Raw genomic sequence first — 23,604 nt, forward strand, 5'->3', positions numbered from 1 at the left:
GTGCGAAGATGGCAGACTGGTGCTAGCGGGACTACCAAAACGTGGATGGTCTAGACCGAAGAATTCGACTTCGCGTGGCAGCTGCGATGTTCTGAATGCATAGATACTGCCGCGCATGCACACGGACGGTTCGTTGCAAAGTGACTGAGAGGCGAAGCGTTTACTTTGTTTCGTTTTATTTGTCCGTTAACAAAGGCTCTGGTATCTAACGAAAAGGTTCTGTCTGTGGAATCGAGGAATTCATTTTCTACAGTATCGACTGCACGACAAGACCAATCTGTCACCAACCGCCTGCTTCAAAGCATAGCCCGTCGCCGAATTCGCGGCACATTGGCGTGTTTGTGGCTAAACAGCGGGCTGGCCATCGAAACAATACTCCTTTCTGCCCCAGTCACTGAAAATGCCAGGTGTTCATGGGCCACAATGTGGCTGTGTGCACGAGATCGACCTGAAGGGAGCACAATTCCTCCTGCCGTATATCAACCTCGAGGGTATTCGAGGACTTAACGAGCAGGTACTCTATGCTTAGGTCCTACACGAGTCGCCGCGCCACGATGAAAAATCTTAACAGTTCATTCCCGTACTGCACAACAAGCAATCGTTTCGTCGCCGCGACACCAGAATGTGCCGCGCAACTTTCTGTGACTCCGTTCGCCTCTTTCTATGTTCGCCAGCGACCGAACTGCTCGATGCTGTGCCCATCGCGTGTGACTTTTGCAGGTTCAGAACTCGGCGAGAACAATTTTCAAGTCGTATGAAGACCGTCTGGATGAGACGAAATTTTGCCGCAGTGAAGAGGACGACCCTGAGCTGGTATGGACTGGCTCTGTATTTTGGATCACAACGAAGAGTGAATCGAACGAATTATCTCGTCCGATCCCTCTGCGCACCTTTTCTTTCTTAGACACAAATGGAGTCACAGAGCTGGGCTGTGCATTCCATTCACAGCGTTTTTTACGCTTGTCCTGCATTTGCAGATGATTCACATCCCTTTTAAATCTCCTTGCAAGGTGAGTCTTGTCTCTCGGTTGTTCGCTCTGTCGCTAGTGGACTCCGAGCCTGACACGCGCGCAGGGTCCGCAGTTCTACACCAGATGTCTTTTGTCTCAAAAGCGGACTTCCATTTTATTATGCATGTCCATTCCTAGCTCACTGAGACACAAGTGTTTTCCAACTAGCTGGGCGACCGATTTCGGCATTCACCAGAGTCACGCGCATACGCAAGAACCGAATGAGAACTGGCAGTGTTTCTTTGCTATATTTGTTTTTTCCCGTGTACCAGATATCCAGTCTTCACCTCATTGGCGGCGACAATGGGCGTTCCCCGGCCTCTGTCAAGATTTATGCAGACCAAGAAAACCTTGATTTCAGCACGTACGCCTTCCCCTCTTTCTTCCTCCACTTATCTTCACGGCAAACTGACTGTCTCCACTTCTTTTGCTCTCCTTTGTCTGTGCACCTGTGGTCCTCATCCCTATCTCGAGTTGAATCTCTAAGCAACTCCGAGACCATTCTCAAAGTATTACGGAGACTGGTTCTTTCCCTCCGCTTTCGGTTGTTCTTCGTCTTTTGTGCCTCGAGTCTCGTCGTGTTGTTGTCTTCGTCACCTTTCTTCCTCTATTCAGAGTCCACGATACCCCATGCATTCAAGAAGTGGAATTAGTCACCGACTTCCATGGCGCCGTCGAGTATCCGTTGAAGGTGAGAGCAGGCGGCCAGCGCGCCCATTTGCCACTTGATTTGAATCGAATGTCTGTCTAGAAAAATGTTCCTCTGAACTTCGAAGTTTCCTACAGCTTGTGTAGCTTCAAGACGACGCGAACTTTTAACTGCGACCACGTAGGTAACTCCCTTGAGTTCTCCCTTGTATCTGCCTCGAGGTGCCTATGTAGATATTTCTGTCCCCTATGTTTTTTTTTCTTTGGTTCACAATTCTGCGGGGTGGTGGACGAGAACTGTGTCAAGTATCTATTCCGGTGCCTGTCTGACTCACAAACCTAAACGCTTCGAGTTTTGGCTTTTTCAGGTGACAAAGCTCCAGAATGTGACGTGTCTCACGCTCTTCTTCCCTCAAAACATGGGGGGCGATTTCCTTGAGCTCTTCTACATCGGTGAGACCGTCGTTCTGGTTTTCCAAATGTCAAATCGTGCTTCCCTCTTATTACTGCCCTCCGAGTTCTGTTTAAGCGCCTGCTCTTTGTGCATGTACGCATATATATTAAATGTATGGATAGTGGTTCTCTGCTTCTTTTTCGCTAGCTGCGCCTACCCCTGCGTGTACTTCGATTTGTATGGTCTTCCAGGGATTTTCCAATCCATCCACATTTTCCCCTCGTTTCACCGTAGCTTTAGTGTTCTCGAGGTGACGATCGTCGACGCGAAAATCGGTCATCGCATTTCTCCCCTCGTTTTCACATCTTTCTTTCTTCATGGCGCACACACACTTCTCTTGCTTTTCTATGTCTTTCTTCGTGTTTTCAGGCCTCCGCGGGGAGGGTTCGAACTACCAACGACGAGCGGTCGTCACGGTAAACGAAAAAATAATTTTTTCTCGACTTTCTAAAGGACCTCTTCAAGTCTGGGTGTGTGAACAGCCAATTATCTCTGCCTCTGCTCTCAGTGCTTTTGTCTTTCTGCTTTCTCCAATATTCTTCCTCAGGTTTACGAAGCGAACGCAAACCCTGCAGACCACGAAGTGGCCAGTGAACACGGAGTTCAGGCCACAGCTTTGGAAGAAGGAAATTGAAAAGGAGTTGGGATGCGTGAACGACACCACGAGGGAAGGACAGACTCGCTTTTGACAGCAAACATACTGGAGAAACATGACAGGGAACCGTCTGCTTCTCTCAGAGAAGGGCAAAAAGATGCATTCAAGGAGAGAACAGCAACAGAGCAAACGCAACTTTCGCATTCCAAAAAAGGCCCTCGTGCCATCATTCCCTCGAGAGGTTCAAACGGGGTGTTTTCACGATATATGCTTTAAGTTTTGTTCTAAAAAAACATGAATCCTCCAGGGGTCTCCCCGTCACCACATCCGACGTCGTCGTATTGATGAAATCCATATACGTATATATATATATATATATATATATATATATTTGTGTATGTATGCAAGCGTGTATATATATATATATATATATGTATATATGTATGTATATTTGTATATGTATTTCAATGTGGATGCGCATGTATGTCTACGCCCGATTGGTGGATGTCTTTTGTGTGCGGCATGTGATCGTGCAGAGAATATTGGTCATCTTCGTTTCTCTGTGTCGATCGTTATCAGACCCAAGGCATGCATTTGGATGCCGGTGTCCTCTACTCTGTGGAACGGCATTTCGGTGCCTGCCGAGCGCTTTAGAGAGATGAATTGTGAGGCTGTATTTTCAGAGGCCCTCTGCTTCCTTGGGCTTGCGTCGCGGTGGCGTGTGGCGGGGTAGAAGTTCGACTTTTTCTGTTCGTGTTTAAATGCGTGCGCGTTTCTCTGCGACGTTGGGCTTGTTTTTTCCAATCACGCGTTCCCCGCTGGCTCGGAGCACGATCTGTTCCGGTTTTGCACAACATGGAACGGTGACAGGTCTCAGTATTTCTTCCCGACGACAGTCGCGTCCACACCAAACGCGAAGGCCTTTCTGCTGAGGTGTGCATCCAGATACAGGCAGATAGATGTCAGCGGCATCCTTGGACACTCTGTGCATCTGCAGCTGAGAAAAGCATGCCGGCTGCAGGTGCATGCACACATATACTTTGTTGTTTCCGTGGTTCAGCCATCTGGACACACACACTTTCCTCTATGATGCATATATCCCATCAACTGTCGTGAGCAATTCTCTCATGACTTAGGTCACACATGCACAGGCACATACGGCTTTGAGTGTGCATTCAAGGAAGTGTACAGGCGACCGGATGGGTAGACAGAGGCGTGAGTCCACACGCTGAGATCGTCGGATATAGATATCGATACACAGATATGTGGGGGCAGAAAGTCGATTTGGTGACGTGACGATGGCTACATCCATGCATGGCGCGAATGGCACGAGGTTCGCAGCATCTTTCGGCGTTGACTGTGCGATCTGAGGTGTCTACGCTCGCGTTTCGACTTCAGAAAGAGGCTTCACAGACGTCGGTTTGCCGGCTCCTCACACGTCCTTCCCTTCCATGGGAGAAGAGTGAGACCCTCTCCAGTGTCAGGAAATACTTTCTTCTCTTGCGATTGCCAAGTGCCTCAGAAGATCCGTTTTACACAAATCGGAAACACAGACATGAAGATAACTCACTGACTCGAGTCTTGCAAGCGGGTCACATTACCATTCAAGGCCACCCACACCATGATGTCGACGGGCCTCCCGCATGCATGCAATCATTTATTTTGACATCCATTCACGTGCAGGGCCGGACGGCTGCGCCCTCAGATTAAACAAAGACGAAAGTGCCAACTTACACAAATAAGCAAAATAGGATCGTCTCAGTTCTGCATTCAGTGCAGACACGTTTTGTATTTTTCAGAGACTTTGTTGTACACTTATGTTTTTCCAAGAGTGCAAGCGTCGGGAGATATGGAACGAAGCGTACGGGAGTATGTGGTTGCTCGACCCTGTCTCTTTCCACGTGTGTTTGTCGCCGAACGTTTCGTCAGCTCTCGACCCACACCACAAGAAAGTACATGTCTTCGTCACCATTTTCAGATTTCCGGATTTCATCTCCAAATTGAAATTTTTGAAGCGAAGGCTCCTACTGAGACTCATGCCGAGAAGATTTGAGTTCCCCCAAGTCCCGAAACATCGTCTCTTTTTCCCCTCCCTGTGCCTCCACTCACTGCCGTGAGATATAAAAAACACGGTCTCAACTACAGCGAAACGTTTTCACGCCTCTCTTACATTTCTGCAAAAGCCTTCTGCAGAGAACTCTCCGTCTTTTCGCGAGTTTCTCTCCTTCAGTACCGTGGAAGGCCCTGTCCCCTGTAACTCCCAGGTCCGCCTCTTCTCCCGTTCCCTTCGTAGCCATATCCTCGTCCATACACTTGATCTTGTAAGGTGAGAGGTCGATCGCTCGGCGGCCAGGCTCGCTCTTGAGAATCGCCTTACCAACCGTTCGCACCCGAATTTCCTCGAAAAGAGTCCCCGTAGTTCTGCGGGCCTCCACGCCCATACCCCTGGGGGCCTCCACGCCCATACCCCTGCGGGTCCCCATGCCCATACCCCTGCGGGCCTCCGCGCCCATACCCCTGGGGGCCTCCACGCCCATACCCCTGAGGGCCTCCATGCCCATACCCCTGGGGGCCTCCATGCCCATACCCCTGGGGGCCTCCATACCCCTGCGGGTCTCCATGCCCATACCCCTGGGGGCCGTAGTCGTGGCGTTGTCTCTTCCCGTCGTACCCCTGGAAATCTCTCTGGCACTCAACGCGGCGAGCCGGGCCTCCCTGGTAGTTGTCTCCCCAAGAAGAATGAGAGAACTGGGGACCTGACGCCCACCCTTCGCCGCCTCCGGACCAATCGGCTTGCGACGGCGGACAGCGCCTCGAGTCGTACGGACCGCAGTCGTCGCGCTGTCGCTTCGCGTTCCGGAAATCCTTCTCGCCTGCAAACTCTCCCTGTCGACTCTCCATGTGCGGTTTCGGTTGGTTGCCGCTCTACACAAAAACGGTGCAGAAATGGATCCAGCCAGAAGTTATACAGATAGAAAAAAAGGGATTTCTGGACAGAGAAATATATATATATATATATATGCAGATGTACAGGCATGTAGATGTATGCGGCTGTATACGCATGGACATGCAGATATAGATTTCATTTTCTTCTACTCATATAGATACATATATATATAAATATATATGTATACTATGACTAGAAGAAAAGGCTGTGAGTGGAACGAGACGTGAAAACGTTTACGAAAGCTGGGCAGACGTCGGGACGGATGCAGAGCAATCGAGCAGAGAGAGGCGACGCGTTTCGTTGAGAACATGTGTGTTGGAAATTCTAACCCGCAGACGTTGAACGCCCTCTAGACAAACATGTCTGCACCATTCTATCGACCACTTTCTACCTATACACACACAGATCCTATATACACAGACATCTATATCTGTACATAAATAAAAACATATATATATATATATATATATATTTCATATATATATTTCATATATACATTTGTGTGTGTGTGAGAAGCTGAACAACGCAGAACCGCATGCAGAGAAGCGACGAAGCGCATGCAGCGGGGGTGAGCTTACCGCACGCGGATTTTCGCGTTTGAAGCGTCTGCCTTCTTCGTTCATTCGCCGGACCTCCTGGCGACTGTCTTGCTCGGGCATCTCAGGAAACTCGATCTCAGTGAATCCGTCGTCGTAGGCAGGCAGCGAGAAGGCGGCCTGGAAAAAACCGATCCACGAGGAAGCCTCAGAGAAATCAAGTGTGCAGAAAGCGAGGACCACGCGCCTTCCAAAACGCATAACAACCGCGAGAAAGAAGTGGAAATCGAGCTGCTACTCAAAGTTTCAAAAGCGACCACCTATACATACGACAACTATATACCTCCACGTACAAACGTGTATAGTTGACATATGTTTATATTTTCAATCATGTGCACATAGACATATATAAAAAACATTATATATGCAGATGTATATCTCTATATATACAGAGGTCACACTGATGTGAAGGGGTCGACAGAGATAGGCCGGTCTCTTTTTCCGAGGAAGAAAAATTCACATTCACTGCATCCAGAAGAGCCGCAAAAAGACGAACCAGAGAAGATGAGAAACACCTAACTTTCTATGGACTGCTATTGAACGGGGTCAAATTCCGTGGGATTTCACCAGATATGTAACTGAAAATGACTTCTCTTTGAGTGTCTCACTTTCATATCCATAACTGCCGAAACTGGTACGAATTTTCCTTCCTCGCGTTCGCGCTTCGCCGTGCGTTGCTGCAGAGTTCTCTCGTCTGTCACGATTGTCACAGCTCTTCTCACTCCCCACTCTGCAAAAGACGAAAAAAGATACTTCGATACGAGCGAGTTTCAGACAACCACTCTTTCGTAGAACACTCCTACTGGGTAAGATACCGAATGCTACGCACTCTCCTGAACGCCTTGGTTGAAAACTCCACTTACCAAGCTCTTCCCTCTCACACACCCCGCAACCAAGTATTTGAGTCTCCAAAACGCATAAAATATCAAGATGTGCATATATATATATATATATTTCCTGATGTAGACTCACACATATATCCACCTGTACACGCATATTTACGCATATATGTATATATGTACGTACACACATATATATATATATATATAATATATATATATATATATTTGAGAGACAGGTTCTTTCGCCGTAGAGGCGGTGCTGACCTCGGAAAGGTTGCACTTTGCGTCTGCGGGCATTTTTGAAGACGTTCGTCTGGTCGATGATGACATTTCTGGGGACCGCTCCGGAGCTCGCACGTTCGATCAAGGTGTTGAACACGGACGTAGCTGTCGTCATGAGTTCTTCCCATCTTTCTGCGTAGTTACTTTGTCTCTTTACACCCATGACGCGCATCTGGTCGATCACGGCGTTTGTGCCGAGCAGAACGAAGCTCTTTCGCGGATTCGCGCGACAGTGCTGCTCTGCCCAGAACGTCTTTCCGCATGCAGGAACGCCCACCATCATGATGAATTCACAGTCCTTTGGACTCGCAGGATGCTCCACCAGGTTCGCCATCAAGTCCTGGAGATAGGAAGAAACAGAGACCCTCACTGAGGCAGGGAGACAAGCAAGCTGGCGACGAGAGAACTGACGAGAAGAGAGCTGGCGAGAACAGGGAGAGCAGAATATGAGGAGGAAGGAAAAAGAAGATCGAAAGAGAAAGAGAGAAAGAACCTGAGGAAGGGAGACGAAGCGCGAAAACACAGTGAAGTCACACGGAAGAAGCCGAGCAAAGCCGAGAACGCAGAAGAAGAGACGACCGACGCAGAGAGAATTGCATCTCGTCTGCTGCAAAGGACGAACGCAAGCATCACGTCACTTTTTCTTGTGTTCCGTCTGCGCAGCCGACCTTTTCCGGAACATCTCCGAGGAACTGGATCTTCGAGTTTGGGGGAGGAAACCAGGCAGAGGCCGCGTTAAAGTTCACTTGAATATCCACGTTTTTCAAACAAAAGTGAGGAAAGAGTCCGGAATCTCGAACGCGCGGGGGAAGGTCGTAGGCGACTCCAAGGAACTTTCCATTTTTCGTGAAGGACAGCCGCAGATCGTCTAAGTCGATGATCGTTCCGATCACGTCCCCGACGCCGTACGTCTCTCCGTAGTTCTCGAATTTGCGCGAAAAAGACTTTTTCGCAGTGCCTCCGTAACCCCAAGAATCACTCGACTCTCCTGAAAAGAACGGAACATCCAGGCAGCAAAAAACCACACAGAACGACGCAGGCGAGCGTCCGTGACACGAAGAAACACGGTGTGCATGCACAAAAAAACCAGCGAAACAGACCCGAGCTTCGTGAGAACCGCGACCGGCGGGCGTCTCCTGTGTGCCGCTTTCGACCACCCTACAGACTGGTCTGCTTCGCCAGCAGTTCTTCCCGTTCCGGAATGTCGAAAGACACTCTCAACAGTTCACACTCTCCGACCGCTATAGATTTCAAGTTCTTCACTTTTCATATAAATACGTAGACAGATATAGATAAAAAGACAGATCCAGATATAGATCTAGAGAGATTGATCTCGAGAGACCGACAGATAATAGAAGAAGCTAGATACGGAGTGATAGATCTAGATACACTAAGATAGATACAGACAGATTTAGATTGCTACACAGATTCAGATAGATTCACATATATATATATATATATGTATATATGTATAAACATATATATATGTATAAACATATATATATATATATATATATATGTAATAGGGATGAATGCATTTACAGAGATGTATACATCCAAGGGCTCTGTCAAGCGACAAGCATACGAGCCTGGTTGTCTGTGTCTCGTAACTCTGTCTGTTTCGTCGACGAACGAGGCTGGAGGTCTGAGTTGCGGAGCGACTGTCCAGCAACGTACCGAGGAAGAGACTCGTGAGAGGAAGGCTGACACCGACACGGCAGACGTTCCGCGTATGCACAGGCGTCTCGGGCATCACGACTGTGGGCGCATGCACAACTTTCGTCTCGAAGTAGACCTGCCCAGATCCTCGAACTCCGTACGTTGACCGAATCCCCTTCCAGGTGTACTGACACCCGTTCGTGTGCATGCAAGACGCGCTCAACCCTGTGGAGGCGTCGACTTCCAGGTCCAAGTGGGCGTCCGCCGCGTCGAGTCGCACCGGGAAAAGTGAGAAAGAGGAAGAAGAAGAGGAAGAAGAACAGGAAGAAGAAGAGGAAGAAGAGGAAGAAGAGGAAGAAGTAGAAGAGGACTTAGAGGGAAGGTCGTAGACGATGGGAGGAGGCGGGCCGCGTTCCTCCGCGGCAGGCGGGGCAGCTCGGTATGGCGGGGCTTGCATGGTTGCGAGAGGGAAGAAGGACGTTGGAATTTTTTCGCGGAACGTTCATGCATTATTCGCCGAAAAGGCGCCTTTGGAGCGGTTTTTGTTCGCGAACTGGATGGCTAGAAGGGATGAAGATCTGCAGAGAGTGGAGACGCGAGGTGGACGAGCAGTGCCGCGAAAAGAACGTGGAGAGGGAGGAGCTGGAGGCAGTCGAAGAAACCTCCGGATGTCCACGAGAGAAAAAGCGAAGAGAAGCTGCCGAGAAGGAGATTAGCGGGATCGGAAGTCACGGGGGAATCCAGCAGAGAAAGACTAAACGCGCGACGAGAAGAGAACAGCGGAGAGAACAGCTCTCCAAACGGATTCCGGCCCTGGCTGGCCCTTCGATGCAGTGGCCGAGAAAAGGCGTTTTCCAGGAAAACAGAAAAAGCGACACAACTCGCGAGAAGAAACGAGACTCCCGCATGCAGCGTCTTTATAGGGAAAAATAGAGAGGCGGCGCGACACAGCGTGTCAAGAGGAGAAAACAGGCGACGACAACGGAGACTCCAGTCTCGCGGTCGTCGGGAGACAAGCGACTGTGCGCGACAAAATGTCACACTCTCTCACGGCAACGTGCAACCAACAACCTCCTCGGGGTCCGAAGCACTGAGTTTCATTACATGAATCTGATTCACCTACGTCGAACAGAACTTTTTTTCTCGATTCAAGGCTCTCTACGGACGTCGAAGCAGAGCGAAAGAGAGTCCGCGGCTGTGGTCCCTGGAAAGAGGTAATCGCGTTAGTTCTGGAAAACGACTCCGAGTCACACAGAAACACACCGGTTCCAAGATGCGACCTTCTCCGACGAAAAAAAACGCCTGCCTCACGAACATGAAGACCTCGCCTAGAAGCCTCTTCGCTTCCCGACAGACAACCAGAAAAAAATACTGCAGTCACATTCATATCTGTAGACGCTTGCTCTTGGTGGTTTACATATATATATATATATATATATATATATATATACATATATACATTATTATAGATGTTTATACGTCAACATCTGTACGTACATCTGTAGATCTACAACAATGAATATATCTCATTTTTCGAAAGCCTCAGCTGGCGGATCTACCTCTATATATATATATATATATATATGTAGCACAAGTTCAAAATCCGTTGGACCGCTATATATATATATATATATAGGTGGGTCTGTAAGAACACGCATCTGCAGAGGGAAAACGTACCGATTGATTCGCACGCATGCGTATGGACTGCTGAGAGGAGATACTTTGACCTGCGGGGTCTTGTAAATCTTTTTTCTTCTCTTTAACGTGTACCGAGCAGTGGTGGACCTGCGAGTCCCCTCTTTCTCTTACACTGCGTTTCTTTTTTTGTCTCCTTTCTAGGTGTCTGTGCCTCTCATGTTAAAATCATAAACTTGGGTCCTTGTCTCTGTCTTGAAAGCAGTTAGATAGGGCCTCTGGCGACATCTGTGAAGACACAACGTTCCTCCCTTCCCTGGTTCCGCTCTTCACACGTTCCCGGTGTGCAGGCATGTACACCAACGTCTGCTGATCAATCTATTCATTCATTCATACATGCTTTTGTTCATGTGTATGCATCTGTTTTTGCATTTGTATATGTGTATATGCGTGTATATGCATGTAGAGAAATATTGGCACTTCGTCGAATAGTGCATGTCACCTGCAAAGGTGAAAATCTCTGCGTTTTTTTAACGAGAGCATGGGAGAAGAGAAACAAACTGTTCGAAGAGAAATTGACGGCATTGCCTCACCCCAACTGGCGGCGAAACATGAGGAAGGGAATTCTCAATTGGTGCAGATTCTCCGTCGCTCTGCAAGATCCTGCACAACGACTGAATCATTTGCAGAACAGTGTACTTCGAAGTTTCTCCAAGTTTCCTGTTTTCTGCCTTTTTTTCGTTTGAAAAAGCGGGATGTCCGTCTCGACAAGGCACTGACAACGGTCCGCTACAGGAAACAAAGAAATGAGCAACTGGGAAACAGAGCGCTCATCACTCCTTAATGCTTCAAAATAAACAGTGTAAAAAAAGAAATGTATTCGAGATAGACACACACACATATGCTGTTACTCCGCTCTCATGATCTATACATGCACATGCAAATATATATATATATATATATGTAGATATGTATATGTAGATATGCATGTAGGTAAAGGAATTTATTTGGGTAAGCGTCTTCAGCAGAAAGGTACGTCCACAAAGAGCATTTGCGTTCCGTCATTCGTGGAGACGAATCCGTCTCTGAGGGCGTTGTGCCGTCCCGATCGGAGTCGCTTCTTCAGTGTCCGTTTACGCAGAAAAGCACCGTGATGTGTGTTTGCCTGTCACTCTGTGGTTTTACCCTTCTTCGATCTTCTCTCCATTCCCTGAAAGATGTCTCCAAAGAAGTCTCGGATCCTGTGTTTCCGTTCTTCGTTCGTCTCCCGCCCCCGTGGAACCTAGAGCGTCGGCTGGTGGCCGGCGTTCTTCCGCTTTCTCCTTGAGTTTTCGTTTTTGTGTGACCCTTCTGAAAGGAGCGTTCGTGGCAGAGTGACCGGATTCCAGAAAACCGGAACTTTCGCGGAGAGAGTCCAGAGTTTGAGAGTGGCGCCTCGCCTTCAGGTGTTTCTGGACGCCTTCCGCACCCGCAGTCCTCCTTTTCAAAGCCTTTTCGATGCTCTGTCGTTGTCTTTTCGGGAAATAGGCGAGAAAAAAGGGACGCGAAAAAGCTGCCGACCTCCCGTGTGTGTTTGGAGCCGAAGAAATCCGTGTTTTTCTGGCGCAAAGAGCGTCAGCTGAAACAGCATGAAAAGAAGCATGTGCGTGGCTCGTCGCTCGTCCGGGTGTACGTCCACTCTCCTGTTTGAGAACGCTTTTCGCTCTCGAAAAGACAACGCCGAATTCTACATCAAAACGACGAACGTGTCGAGACTTTGAAATTTCGCTTTTGCTTCTCTCCTCACGGTCGACCCCGTCCAGAGACCTTTCTCTTGTTCTCCCCGTCGCGTTCTTCTGCTTTCAGTTTCTTCGTTTCTCCTTCTGTCGTATCGCCTCCTATTTTTCCGCTTGACTTCGTCCTTTCGTTTCTCTCTGATCTCTGCACGTCCTTGCTCTCTCCTTCGGTGCCCAGAGTCGCCACGAGCAACAGGAAGTCTGCTTTTCGTGGACTTCCCCCTTCTTTGGAAACTTTCTGCGGAACCTGCGACTGAACTTTCAACTCAAAGCCATGGCGACACCTCAGGAGAGCTCCGGCGCCGCCGCGCATATAGACACAGACTTGTACAGCAGACAGATTGGAGCCTTTGGCTTGGAAACCATGGGGAAACTCATCACTCTCAGAGTCCTCATTTCGGGCATGAGAGGCGTCGGCGCCGAATGCGGTAACACCACACTCTCATTCAAAAATATGCAGCGTCTTACATTCCACAGTTACATTTATATCTATATAGTTTATATATATATATGTGTATATGTTTATGTGTTTACATCTCTCCATATATAGTGTCCACATAGACCGGAATTTCAAGACAACGCGTCCAAAGTTGCGTGTACGCATATATGTATATATGCATTTATACTTTTGTCTGTTCATGCTCTTCTCTCTACGTAAGACATTGCCTGAACTCAGATATCTGTATATGTGTTTGTACGGACTTATATATCTGTCAAATATATGTAGAAATAAATATGTAAACCTGTAGTTTCGAGAGGAAGCCGCTGGACCTGGACTGTTTGATGTGCTGTAGAAGTTGAGTTCTACATTGATGCGCGCAAAGGTACAATCTGGAACAAGTGAAAATTCGTTAGAGAGAGAAGATGACCTTAGCATAGAAACACGCAAGAGTGTGTATGAGAATATGTGCGAGAACGTACGTCTTCCGAGTAAACGAGCATGTACATGCATTGATAGATTCTCTGTTCGCTCGGGGAAAAGACAGACGCACTGGAGAAAGTTTTTTCACTTGGTCTTCCTCTAAACGTACACTGTGTTCCACTTGTTCTCATCACTGCTTTTCGTATTCATATGTCCTTGCACGAAGCATCGTACACACTTCTCTCTGTAGATTCATGTGCATGCTTCTCTGGATGTAGATGCTTGTAATGAATCTTGTGTATAGGCAAACATAACATACGATGATGCATACACATGTCTGTATATTTACATTTACATATATGCATATATATATATATGTATATATGTATGGTCTTGCATATACCGCTCTCCACAGAGATTCATGCACAGCCTGTTACGTGTCGTGGCTCGAATACCATGGATTTGTGTATTTTTTTGTGATCGGAGTGATTGTAACTGGTGTTTTTATCTTGTTTCTCCAGGTGAATGTCTGGTGTGCAGTTATTTCGTCTTTCGTCTGTTTGCGTTTCAGCGAAGAATTTGATTTTAGCGGGTCCCAACACAGTGGTGCTCCACGACCCCGCGCCATGCGAAATGCGAGATTTGGGAAGCAACTTTTGTCTCACTGAAGAACATGTGAAGAAGGGTGTAAGCCGTGCAGAAGCGTCGAAAAATTACCTCGCGGAACTGAATCAATACGTCACTGTAGACGTCCTGCCAGACGAAAAACTGACACAGGTACGAAAAAAATCTCAAACTTTCTGAGGACAGGAGACACTGTGAGGCCGTGGGTAAAAACGGTTCGAAAAAAAATTCCGGCAAGCAGACACTTTTTTCTCGACAGGCGTCCTCGAAGGGAAAGGGGTCCCCACCATATATATATATATATATATATATATATGTATATATATATGTATATATATATATATATATATATATATGTATATTGTATATGTATATATATATATATATATATATATATATATATATATGTATATGTATACTGGTATATATATGCATGTATACATTTATATGTATAGATATGTATATATATATATATATGTTTAGGTGTATGTGTTTGTGTAGATCTTGACGTGCGAGCGTGTTTTTTTCTCCGGATTTTGCTCACTGCTGGAGCTTCCGAGGCAGCGTTCGAGTTGCTGTGAGGAAGGCAGCTCTTGCTCAGCTGGAGGTTTCCACAGGCGGTCGAGAGAACGCGGTGTGAGTCCGTGGAGGGCGTCGGGCGTGTGGATCGAGTCTCGGTTTGCCGGAGAGTGGCTCTCTGCAGGAGGTCGTCTCTCGGTTCGACGTGGTAATTGTCACGGAGGCAGGAAACGAAGAGCTGAAGAAGACCAATGCATTTTGTCGCTCTGCCTCGAAGCCTGTGGGCTTCATCGCGGCGAACGTATTCGGCCTGGCCGCCTCGGTGTTCGTGGACCTCGGGGAGCGCTTCGTCTGTCTCGACAGCGACGGCGAGGAGCCTCGCGAAGTGATTGTGGCGGGGATCACGCATGAACGCGCGGCGACTGTGCACACACACACAGACAAACTTCTGCCTTTCCAGGACGGCGACTTCGTCGTCTTCCGCGAAGTCCAGGGCATGGAGATCAACGACTTGCAACCCATGCAGATCCGTGTGACGGGGAAGCACAGCTTCCAGATCGGAGACACCACCGCGTTCTCCCCGTACGTCTCCGGAGGCATCGCGCGACAGGTGAAGATGCCCCAGACGATCCGCTTCAAGTCCTACGAGGCATCGTGTCGCGCTCCCGTGGCTGCGGGTGAAGCGATGCTGATCGTCCCGGACCTGGGCAAGTTCGGACAGTCGGAGCAGCTTCACCTGGCCTTCCAAGCGGTCTTGAATTTCCGCGACCGGAACGGCGGAAACGCCCATGCGCTTCCTCCCCACCCGCTCGACGCGGCTCGCGCAGGCAGCCAGCAGGCAGCTGTGGCTGCGTGCGTTGCGGAGGCGCAGCGCCTGAATGGGGAGGCGAAGCAGCTGGCGGAACGAGGCGAACAGGGAGTGGTTTTCGTCGATCAGGTCGACGAGAAGCTCGTCGCGAACGTCGCCGCCTACGCCCAGTGCCAGATCTCGCCGATGGCTGCGTTCGTCGGCGGCGTGATTGCTCAAGAAGTCGTCAAGTTCACCGGAAAATTCTCGCCGCTGCGCGGCTTCCTCTACATGGACGCCTTCGAGGCGCTCCTCTCTCCGGAGGCAAAGGCCGCATTGGGAGAGACAGGAAAACACCGAGAAAAGTACAGCATCGACAGTCGCTACGCAGATCAAGTTGCACTCTTCGGATCCGAGTTCCAACATGCTCTCGGACGCACGCATGCCTTTGTTGTCGGGGCCGGCGCGCTCGGCTGTGAGCTCCTCAAAAGTCTCGCTCTCATGGGCTGCGGGTGCGGACCTGAAAAAGAAGGAAAAGTCACTGTCACAGACATGGATCGAATCGAAGTCTCCAACCTCAATCGACAGTTCCTCTTTCGCAGAGAACATGTCGGGAAGGCCAAGAGCGTCACTGCCGCCGCTTCTGTGCAAACCATGAATCCTGACCTTCAGGTGAGGCAGGGGACCTAAAACTGGCGGATTTACGAGCGGCTGTCACCTTTACATAACCACACACGCGTAGAAGAAACGAGACGTCATCATTACATACATATACAAATATCTATACATATAGATACGTAGACGCATATCTGCATAAGCAGGAGCATAGCCATGCACCTACAATGATACACGCTTGCCTCAACTTGCTGAAACGCACATATACTTGTTTACGTGTCTGCATCTGTATTTGGAAATGCATTTCAGAGACGAAGAAAAGACCTGTTTAGTGGAGACCCTTGCTCCTGTGGCAAATACGCGTACTGAAAACAGTGGTTCTTCTGCGAGCGGTCTACCACCGGAAACGCACATGCATCGTCAAACTTCACATTTACTTCGCACTCACATATACATATACATATATATATATATATATTACTCTATAGATGCATATATATATATATATATATAATGTATATGTGTATGCATGTATGTTATCGTAGTGTATGTGTATACCAGTATACAGAGAAACTGTGGGAGGTGGATAGCAAGGTGGCAACGGCTACATAGAAAGAAGTAGCCAGAGATGAAGAGAAGGAGGTAGCAATAGATAAATATACGAGAGGTGAAAGGATAAGTGGAGAGACGTTTAAGTATAGACGTTTGTCAATGAAGGAGTGGTGTTGGCGCGGAGGGCGGAACATCATGCTTTTTTTCAGGTTCTGTAGAAGAACGTATGGAATTCGATTGAAGTTGAGAATCTTGTCTCTTCCCTAATTCTTGGTCCCTCCAACACCAGTGAGACGGAGAAGTGGAGCTTTTTTTTTCTTGGAGATCCGGCCATCCATCGTCGTGTAAACGTAGACGTGTAGGGCTATACACGTTTGTGTCGACACAGGGTGTTGTTATATGGAAACTTGAATTTCAGAATTGATGTCTACATGCAGATCGTGGCTCTCGAAGACCGCGTCGGAGTCGAGACAGAGGCAACCGTCTTCACTGACGACTTCTGGCGAAGCCAGCACATCATCGTCAATGCTCTGGACAACATTCAGGTAAGACTTAAAAGAGGCTGCTCTTTTCTCGGTCTCAACGTTTTTCGTTTCCAGTCTCCAAGTGTCTTCCTTTTTCGCTAGAGACGCTTCATCCCCAAGAGACCTCTGCGTTGCAGCTGAGTCGCTCCTCGCTCGGATACGGTCTGCTTGTTTGTGTTGGACATTCGTTTTTTTCGGCGTAGCTTTGGGCTGGCAAATCTCTGCTGTGTAGAGCCTCTGCTTCTCTTCAAAATTGGCTGCGAAGTAAGGCGCGCACAAGCGTCTCGCGAGAGTGACTTCCCACTGGAAAACAAGACCTTCAAGAGAACCGTTTCTTCTGAAACTCGCATGCAGGCGCGACAATATGTCGATGGTCGCTGCGTCTGGTTCGGCTTGCCTCTGCTCGAAAGTGGAACTCTTGGAACCAAGGGAAATGTTCAGGTAGGCTCTCGCTCTTCGGGAGGCTGGAAGGCTCCGCCACGACGTACGTTTCGCCTCGCGGTTCACGGGTTCTGCCTCCCCTGTCGATTCCTTATCTTCTTGTGGGTCCTTTTCTCTTTTTTTCTCACTTTTCTCTCTGCTTTCCAGGGTCTTTCCTCTGCTGCCCTTGTTCTCCCTTGTGTCATCTGTTCTTTCTTCTTCCCTTCTTCTCTCTTCGCTTTCTCACCCTTTCCTTGCGACGACTCTGCGCTTTGTTTCTGTTTTCGAATCGAGTGGAAACCCCAAGGAGAACGCAGGCTCCAGGTAGTAGTCCACGTGTGTGAATGCCTTTTTCTCCTCACCCTTTCGCGAAAGCTTTCCTTCTTCGCCAGTCGCTACCGGGCTCTCTCTGCTCTGAGTTGCCGTCCTTTTCTCTGCGCTCCTCAGGTGGTGCTACCCTTCATGACGCAATGTTACTCCGACAGCGCAGATCCTCCCGAGGAGTCGATTCCTCTCTGCACGCTTCGCCATTTCCCGCATGCAATTGAGCATACCATCGAGTGGGCTCGAGATTGCTTCCAGGGTGTCTTTTGCGACGCCGTCAGCGAGCCGAACAAGTTTCGAGAAAACCCACAAAAGTACCTCGAACGCCTCCGAGGAGGTCAGAAGAAAAGTCCACTCAGAACGCGTTTCATGGAGATGTAAAAAGCTTTCTCTGTTGAAGCAGGTGGATGTCTGTGTGTGGGTATCGACAGGGACAGAAATGCCGCTCAAAAAATTCCGATTCTCCATGCAAATGCGTATAGAAACTTGCAAATGGATAATGCCAGGCACTTGTACGGAGGTGCAGGTCGCCCTGTGGAAATCATTGTTCATTGTATATGTGTTTATCTGTGCATGCGTGGTGGTATGCAGTAGGCTCGAGAATTCACGACTCAGTTGAGAAACGTTCCTGGTCTTCGTTTTTCCGTTGATTAAACATGCCAGTCACGATGAGCACAAGTCCACTCGAAAAGCGACAGGCTCGCGGATCCGTCTCCGACAAAAAGTAGATGCGCCACTCGACAGTTGATCTGAATGACTTCTCCCCCTTTCTCTTCCCTCTTTCGCGCGTTCGGCCTCGTCCTTTTGCTTGCTCCACTCCTCTCTCTTTGTTTGCTGGCTTGTTTTTCGTCCTGGATCTTGTCTCCAGAAGGCATTCTCTCAGTGCAGAAGGACCGACTGGAGAAGATTCGGGACCTGGTCTCTCAGTGGCAGGACAAAGAGACGAAGGCGTTTTCTCCGCCCTCGTTCGAACGCTGCGTAGAGAAGGCCGTTTTTCTCTTTCAAGATTTATTCTTCAATCAAATCTCTCAACTTCTCTACTCGTTCCCGCTGGACCACCGCACTTCAGAAGGCACTCTGTTTTGGGCTCCGCCCAAGCGGCCGCCGACGCCGATCTCCTTCGACGCGAACGACCCTGCTTCTCTCGACTTCGTTGTCGCAGCATCCAACCTCTTTGCCTTCAACTTTGTAAGTCTGCATGCGAAATCTCAATAGAAGCCTCGAGAGAAACGCGGTTGCCCTGGCGAGCATGCCGCTCGTCCGGTTCCAGACGGTCCCCGTTCTCGCTACTGCTCTCTTCACCATCTCTCGCTTCTGCGCTGCCTCTGCGTACCTCGTTTCTTCTTCGCCTTCTTCTGCATCTCTTCGTCTACGCATTTCTGAGGTCCTCTTCTTCTCGCTTTCCCGGCGCCTACCTCTTCTTCTCCACCTCATTATCTCTCTCTTCCACTTGCTGCCTGTTGCTTGATCTCTCTCTTGTCCTTTCCCCTGATATCTCACTCGTTCTCCGTTCTCCTCTTGCTCTCTCACTTGTTCTTTGTTTTGTTCTCATTCTTCTTGTTCTCTCTTGATCTCTCTTTTGTTCTCCTCCATCTTGTCCTCTTGTCCAGTCTCCCAATGTCTCTCTTGTCCTCGTTCTTCGTCTTGTTTTCTCTGGTTTCTTCTCAGTCTCACCCGTGTGTGTTCTGCTGCTCCTCGTCCTCGTCGACTGTCTGTGTGACGGTTCGCTGGAAGTTTTTTTGCCTGTCTTCCACCTCCTTCTTCAGGGCCTGCCGGCGGTGAGGGATGTATCGAAGATTCAGGCGATTGCGGCGAGGGTGGCGATTCCTCAGTTCACTCCCAAGAGGCTGCACATTAATACGGACGACGCGGAGAAGCCGAACGGAAGCGGCCCTCCAGGAGCGTCTTTCGCTGCACCCCATCCGAGTCTCTCTCTTAGCGCGGAAGCTGAGGAAGAAGTCGTCGCTGGTCTGGAAAAACATCTCCTGGCCACGGGTACGCAGGGCGGTTTCCGGCAGGGTCGCTTTTCCTCGATCTTGGAAAAGACTGTCTTGCTTCTTGCGGTGTAGACCGAGTTTTAAGCGGTTTGGAAGACGCCGGTGCCCTCCGTGCTGCACAGGGTTGCGACTCGAGTCCGGAAATAAGAAGCTTACTGCCCTTTTTGTGAAAATCGAGTTGTTCTTCGTCAGTGAAGGAAGCGTAGGAGCAGAAAGAACTCGCACTTCCTCGCGGTGTCGGTCCCGTTTTGTTTTTTTGCAAGAGAATCTTTGAGGAAGCTGATGGTCGACGACTCCGCCACTCGCTCTCGAGCTGCGGACGGCTCTCTTTCTCTCTCTCTTTTTCTGCATCTGTTTCTCTCTGCTTCTTTCTTTGACGCATGTGATTCTTGTCAGTCGCCCCCGTCAAAAAATCTCGCTTCTGTTTCTTTTTTTGCTGGCCAAAGATTGACCTGTCTTCCTTTTTCCTTGTCGCTTCTCTCTTCTGTCTTTCTCTTCCCCTCTTATTTTCTGCACCTCTCTTCTTTTTTCTTCAGCGGATCTCGAGAAGATGGTCTTCGTCCCGGTCGAGTTCGAGAAGGACGACGACACGAACTTCCACATCGATTTGGTGCATGCAGCGTCGACGCTTCGCGCGATGAACTACAAGATTCCGTGCTGCGACAGAAACAAGACCAAGATCATTGCAGGGCGCATTATTCCGGCGATCGCCACAACAACGGCGATGATCACGGGTCTCGTCTCTCTGGAACTCCTCAAGACGGTCACTTACAAACAGCGAAAACTGGAGGATTTCAAGAACGCCTTTGCCAACCTCGCCCTCCCTCTGTGGCTCTTCAGCGAGCCTATGCCGCCAAACCGCGTAGTCGACAAGGTGGGGAGAAGAACTGCGTGCACATCGTTCTTCTAGGATACATATGCATCTGGAGATATGCGTATGCTGGTGTACATCTTCAATTTATACCCAGCTGCTTCAGGTCAAAAACTCTTATACTCATTCGCCATTCTCCCGACCGCCATTCATACACCCAGCTCCTGCAAGGTGGCCAGGCACCTATATATATATATATATATATATACATATATATATATATATATATATATATATATATATGCAGATGACGACATACGTATTGATACAAAAACATCTCTATGTCTATATATATATATATGTGTGTGTATGTATGTATGTATGTATGTATGTATGTATGTATGTATGTATGTATGTATGTATGTATGTATGTATGTATGTATGTATGTATGTATATAGGTTGACGTAGGGGAGTTGTTAAGATGCGGATGGAGCTTTGAAAGACTGTGTTTGTAGACGTTATTTCGTGTGTTTGTGTCTCGAATCTCTCCACTGGAAGAAGGAACTGAGAGCTTTCGGGGGTCGTTTTTTGGATTTCACGTGAGACCAGGAACAGAAGCGGAGAGTCTGCGTGTCGGGTGTATGTGCGGTGTCCAAGAGGTGATCCGGAAGCGGCGAAGCTGCCGCTAGCGGTGGCAGTTTGCATGCTTTGCAGAAAAGGCACTGGAAACGTCGCCTTTGTTTGCGTGAGGAAGAGAGCGACGGTCGTCTCTTTACCTTTCGGGGGAAAGGCCAGTTTAACTCTAAACCGAAGGACTTTCTCGTTCAGCGAAGGTCGATGTCTTTTTCCGGGAAGGATTCCACTTTTTTCCTCGCACTCGGTGTCTTGCGTGCGTCGACGCAGGATTTTGACCCCGTTGCATGCGGACCCATCCGAGCGATGCCGAAAGGATTCTCTTGCTGGGACAAGATTCAAGTCGACATCCGTAGGTGTTTTGAGGAAACGGACAACAGGGCCGTGGAGGACAGAGACAAAAGTCGACAAGTGGAGCGGCCGGCGGCGAGGAAAACGCAGATAAAAAAGCCGAGAGTGACAGGGGAGTTTCGGAGAAGAGAGCGAGAGACGCGCAACAACGCACCCACTGTAGCTCTAGCGGAAGACGAAAAACATGATGTAGACGAAAGAACAAGGACGTGTGAAGGTTTCTCCTCAAACAGACGGAGCAGTGGGGATGTTTTTCCTTGCGGTGTCTCTTGTTCGGTTGACTTGGTGGCACAAACTTGTGTCCGTTGAGTTGCGTTAAATTTCTCTGTCGGGCCTCAGTCTAGGAACTGGGTAGCTGCATGCGCGGAACAGGCAGTTCCTTGCGGCTGTTTCTTTTTTTGTCTCAGCAGTCCTGTGGAGATAGATGCCGCGTGAGTTAGAGCGAGGCGAGGCTTCGGGCAAACAGACAGACGAAAATGACCAAGGGGACGACGGCGTCAATGGGGTGTTGCATGAAGAAAGTGGAAGTTTTTTGCCTGTTTGTTGCTCAGCTGGATGCACCGTGCAGCAACTCTGCGAGTTCCTGGAGGAGAAATTTGATGTCGAAGTCAACATCCTTTCTGTCGGAAACTTCTGTCTCTACAACAGCTTCCTCCCAGTCCACAAACAACAACGCTTCAAAAGGTCCATTGTCGAGGTATGAAACACCTTCTTCTCTGTACGCATGTCTATATATATATATATATATTTATGCATGTGCGCAGCTGTGTATGCGGATGTAGACATCTATATATTTATGTGTGTATGTGTGCATGCAGTTGTGTAAATTCATGTACACATGTGTGTATCTATTCACTTTTTTACTCATACGAATCCGTGTATATGTTCAAATACCGACGTGAGCACTTTGTAAGAGCAAGTGTTGACACAGATGAGAGGAAAGGAGAAACGCACTTAGAAGGAAAAAGAGCCGGGGATACATTTGTCCCAGTTGGCAGTGATGCTCTGAAGAGAAGGAACGGTCTGGGAAGCATAGTTTCTGTGTTTCCGAGAGGAGCCCGGCGTCGTCTCTGCCACGCGAATCACATGTTCTTTCTGACAGTTTCCAGCTGCCTCTTTTCGCTGTTTTCTCAGCTCATCGAGGAAGTAACAAAGACTTCCGGGCAAAAGTCCGTGGCGGTGGAGAGCAGCTGCAGCGCTAAGAGCGATGGCGTCGATGTGCTGCTTCCCACAATTTGTGTACTCAACAAATGAAGTGTTCCCTGTGAAGGCACTGACGCAAGCGGCTTCTGTGCTATAGTTGCTGCTGCGAGTTTCTCCCCCAGCGTGTCGGGAGCGCGTAACGGAGAAGTTCGCTACGCTTGTTTTGTCGGCGCGCATCCACCAGTGAAAACCCCAGGAGGTTTCGTGCCTCTCTTGCTTTCAAAGAACCAGTGATCAACGGACAGACATATGCCGCTATTTAGCCTTTCTCGGACTAAGGGGACCGAGTCGCCGTGTCAAATCCAGAAGTCCGAACTCGCATCTTTCACTCGGTTACAACAAACGCCGCAAACGACGTCACATAGCGAGCTCACATGTGCTGCCTTCCACTGTCACCCTCTGCTACTTTCGAGCGCATGCGGCGGAGGCGTTGCCCTTTCGGCACCAACAGAGCCGTTTCTCGTTCTGCCTCGCTGTGCACGATCAAGTGCACTTCACTCGAGATGTATGCTTACACATGTGTATATCGTGAGCAGAACTCGAGGAAGAAAAGCTGAACGGAGTCACAGTGCGTGTCGCGTAGGCAGGCACCTTGTTGCCCTAGCCAGCACATGTATCGAGACAGCACGGAAAAGGATTTAGCGCTCCCCGAAATTTGCCCGGCGTACCTTTGGTATTTCAGCCTGCAAACAGTCCATGCGACACGCAGAAGATTGTGGCGGCAAGACGGGGAGGGAAATCAGAAAAGAATACGGCAAATTCCATGCAGACCAGTGGAGAAATCACGGAGAGCTGTAGGGAACATTCTGGATTACCCTCGGCCGCGCGGCGAAACTAACGTCGACGTCCAGTCCGCGCATGCACACGCACAGCGGATCTTGGGGGGGGAAGTACGCTGTTTAGCTGGACAGCTGCCGTTCTCCAGGTGTCATCCGCAG

General features: G+C 49.0%; 4 protein-coding genes across 4 annotated transcripts; 3 read left to right on the forward strand and 1 right to left on the reverse strand.

Annotated features, from left to right (window-relative positions):
* The first annotated feature begins 159 nt into the window (after positions 1–159).
* On the forward strand, positions 160–3,261 carry TGME49_290260 (thioredoxin family Trp26 protein). Its single transcript, XM_002368400.1, has 8 exons — positions 160–514; positions 721–813; positions 978–1,010; positions 1,283–1,374; positions 1,626–1,701; positions 2,027–2,111; positions 2,482–2,528; positions 2,660–3,261. The coding sequence occupies exons 1-8, from the start codon at positions 401–403 to the stop codon at positions 2,744–2,746; spliced, it is 627 nt and encodes a 208-aa protein (XP_002368441.1). The 5' UTR covers positions 160–400; the 3' UTR covers positions 2,747–3,261.
* TGME49_290270 (SPRY domain-containing protein) lies at positions 3,169–9,943 on the reverse strand. The gene is made up of 6 exons (XM_018782106.1): positions 9,052–9,943; positions 8,043–8,362; positions 7,357–7,714; positions 6,859–6,980; positions 6,233–6,370; positions 3,169–5,632 (listed from the first exon to the last, which is right to left on the reverse strand). Exons 1-6 carry the CDS (start codon positions 9,488–9,490, stop codon positions 5,081–5,083), a joined length of 1,929 nt encoding a protein of 642 aa, XP_018636430.1. The 5' UTR covers positions 9,491–9,943; the 3' UTR covers positions 3,169–5,080.
* Positions 9,604–10,270, forward strand: TGME49_290280 (hypothetical protein; the record flags this gene model as incomplete). The annotated part of the gene is made up of 1 exon (XM_002368402.2): positions 9,604–10,270. The coding sequence occupies one exon, from the start codon at positions 9,604–9,606 to the stop codon at positions 9,964–9,966; it is 363 nt and encodes a 120-aa protein (XP_002368443.1). The 3' UTR covers positions 9,967–10,270.
* A 1,610-nt stretch (positions 10,271–11,880) lies between these two features.
* On the forward strand, positions 11,881–23,571 carry TGME49_290290 (ubiquitin-activating enzyme E1 family protein). Its single transcript, XM_018782107.1, has 12 exons — positions 11,881–12,871; positions 13,877–14,082; positions 14,633–15,907; positions 16,840–16,947; positions 17,281–17,367; positions 17,794–18,007; positions 18,539–18,858; positions 19,437–19,665; positions 20,204–20,541; positions 21,383–21,464; positions 22,015–22,160; positions 22,598–23,571. The coding sequence occupies exons 1-12, from the start codon at positions 12,718–12,720 to the stop codon at positions 22,715–22,717; spliced, it is 3,279 nt and encodes a 1,092-aa protein (XP_018636431.1). The 5' UTR covers positions 11,881–12,717; the 3' UTR covers positions 22,718–23,571.
* Positions 23,572–23,604: the final 33 nt, after the last annotated feature.

Source organism: Toxoplasma gondii, chromosome IX, assembly GCF_000006565.2.
Source record: "Toxoplasma gondii ME49 chromosome IX, whole genome shotgun sequence".
Classification (NCBI taxonomy): domain Eukaryota; phylum Apicomplexa; class Conoidasida; order Eucoccidiorida; family Sarcocystidae; genus Toxoplasma; species Toxoplasma gondii.

Bases quoted from the DNA above. Each gene is read 5' to 3' on its own strand.
- TGME49_290260 (XM_002368400.1), top strand. From the start codon at position 401: ATGCCAGGTGTTCATGGGCCACAATGTGGCTGTGTGCACGAGATCGAC. The intron at 1,375-1,625 runs GTACGCCTTCCC...TCCTCTATTCAG, and splicing joins GAAAACCTTGATTTCAGCAC to AGTCCACGATACCCCATGCA. The intron at 2,529-2,659 runs GTAAACGAAAAA...ATTCTTCCTCAG, and splicing joins AACGACGAGCGGTCGTCACG to GTTTACGAAGCGAACGCAAA.
- TGME49_290290 (XM_018782107.1), top strand. From the start codon at position 12,718: ATGGCGACACCTCAGGAGAGCTCCGGCGCCGCCGCGCATATAGACACA. The intron at 12,872-13,876 runs GTAACACCACAC...TTTGCGTTTCAG, and splicing joins AGGCGTCGGCGCCGAATGCG to CGAAGAATTTGATTTTAGCG. The intron at 21,465-22,014 runs GTAGGTGTTTTG...TTTGTTGCTCAG, and splicing joins CAAGATTCAAGTCGACATCC to CTGGATGCACCGTGCAGCAA.
- TGME49_290270 (XM_018782106.1), bottom strand. From the start codon at position 9,490: ATGCAAGCCCCGCCATACCGAGCTGCCCCGCCTGCCGCGGAGGAACGC. The intron at 7,715-8,042 runs GTCGGCTGCGCA...TCCTATCTCCAG, and splicing joins TCGGAGATGTTCCGGAAAAG to GACTTGATGGCGAACCTGGT. The intron at 5,633-6,232 runs GTAAGCTCACCC...GTTTTTGTGTAG, and splicing joins AACGCGAAAATCCGCGTGCG to AGCGGCAACCAACCGAAACC.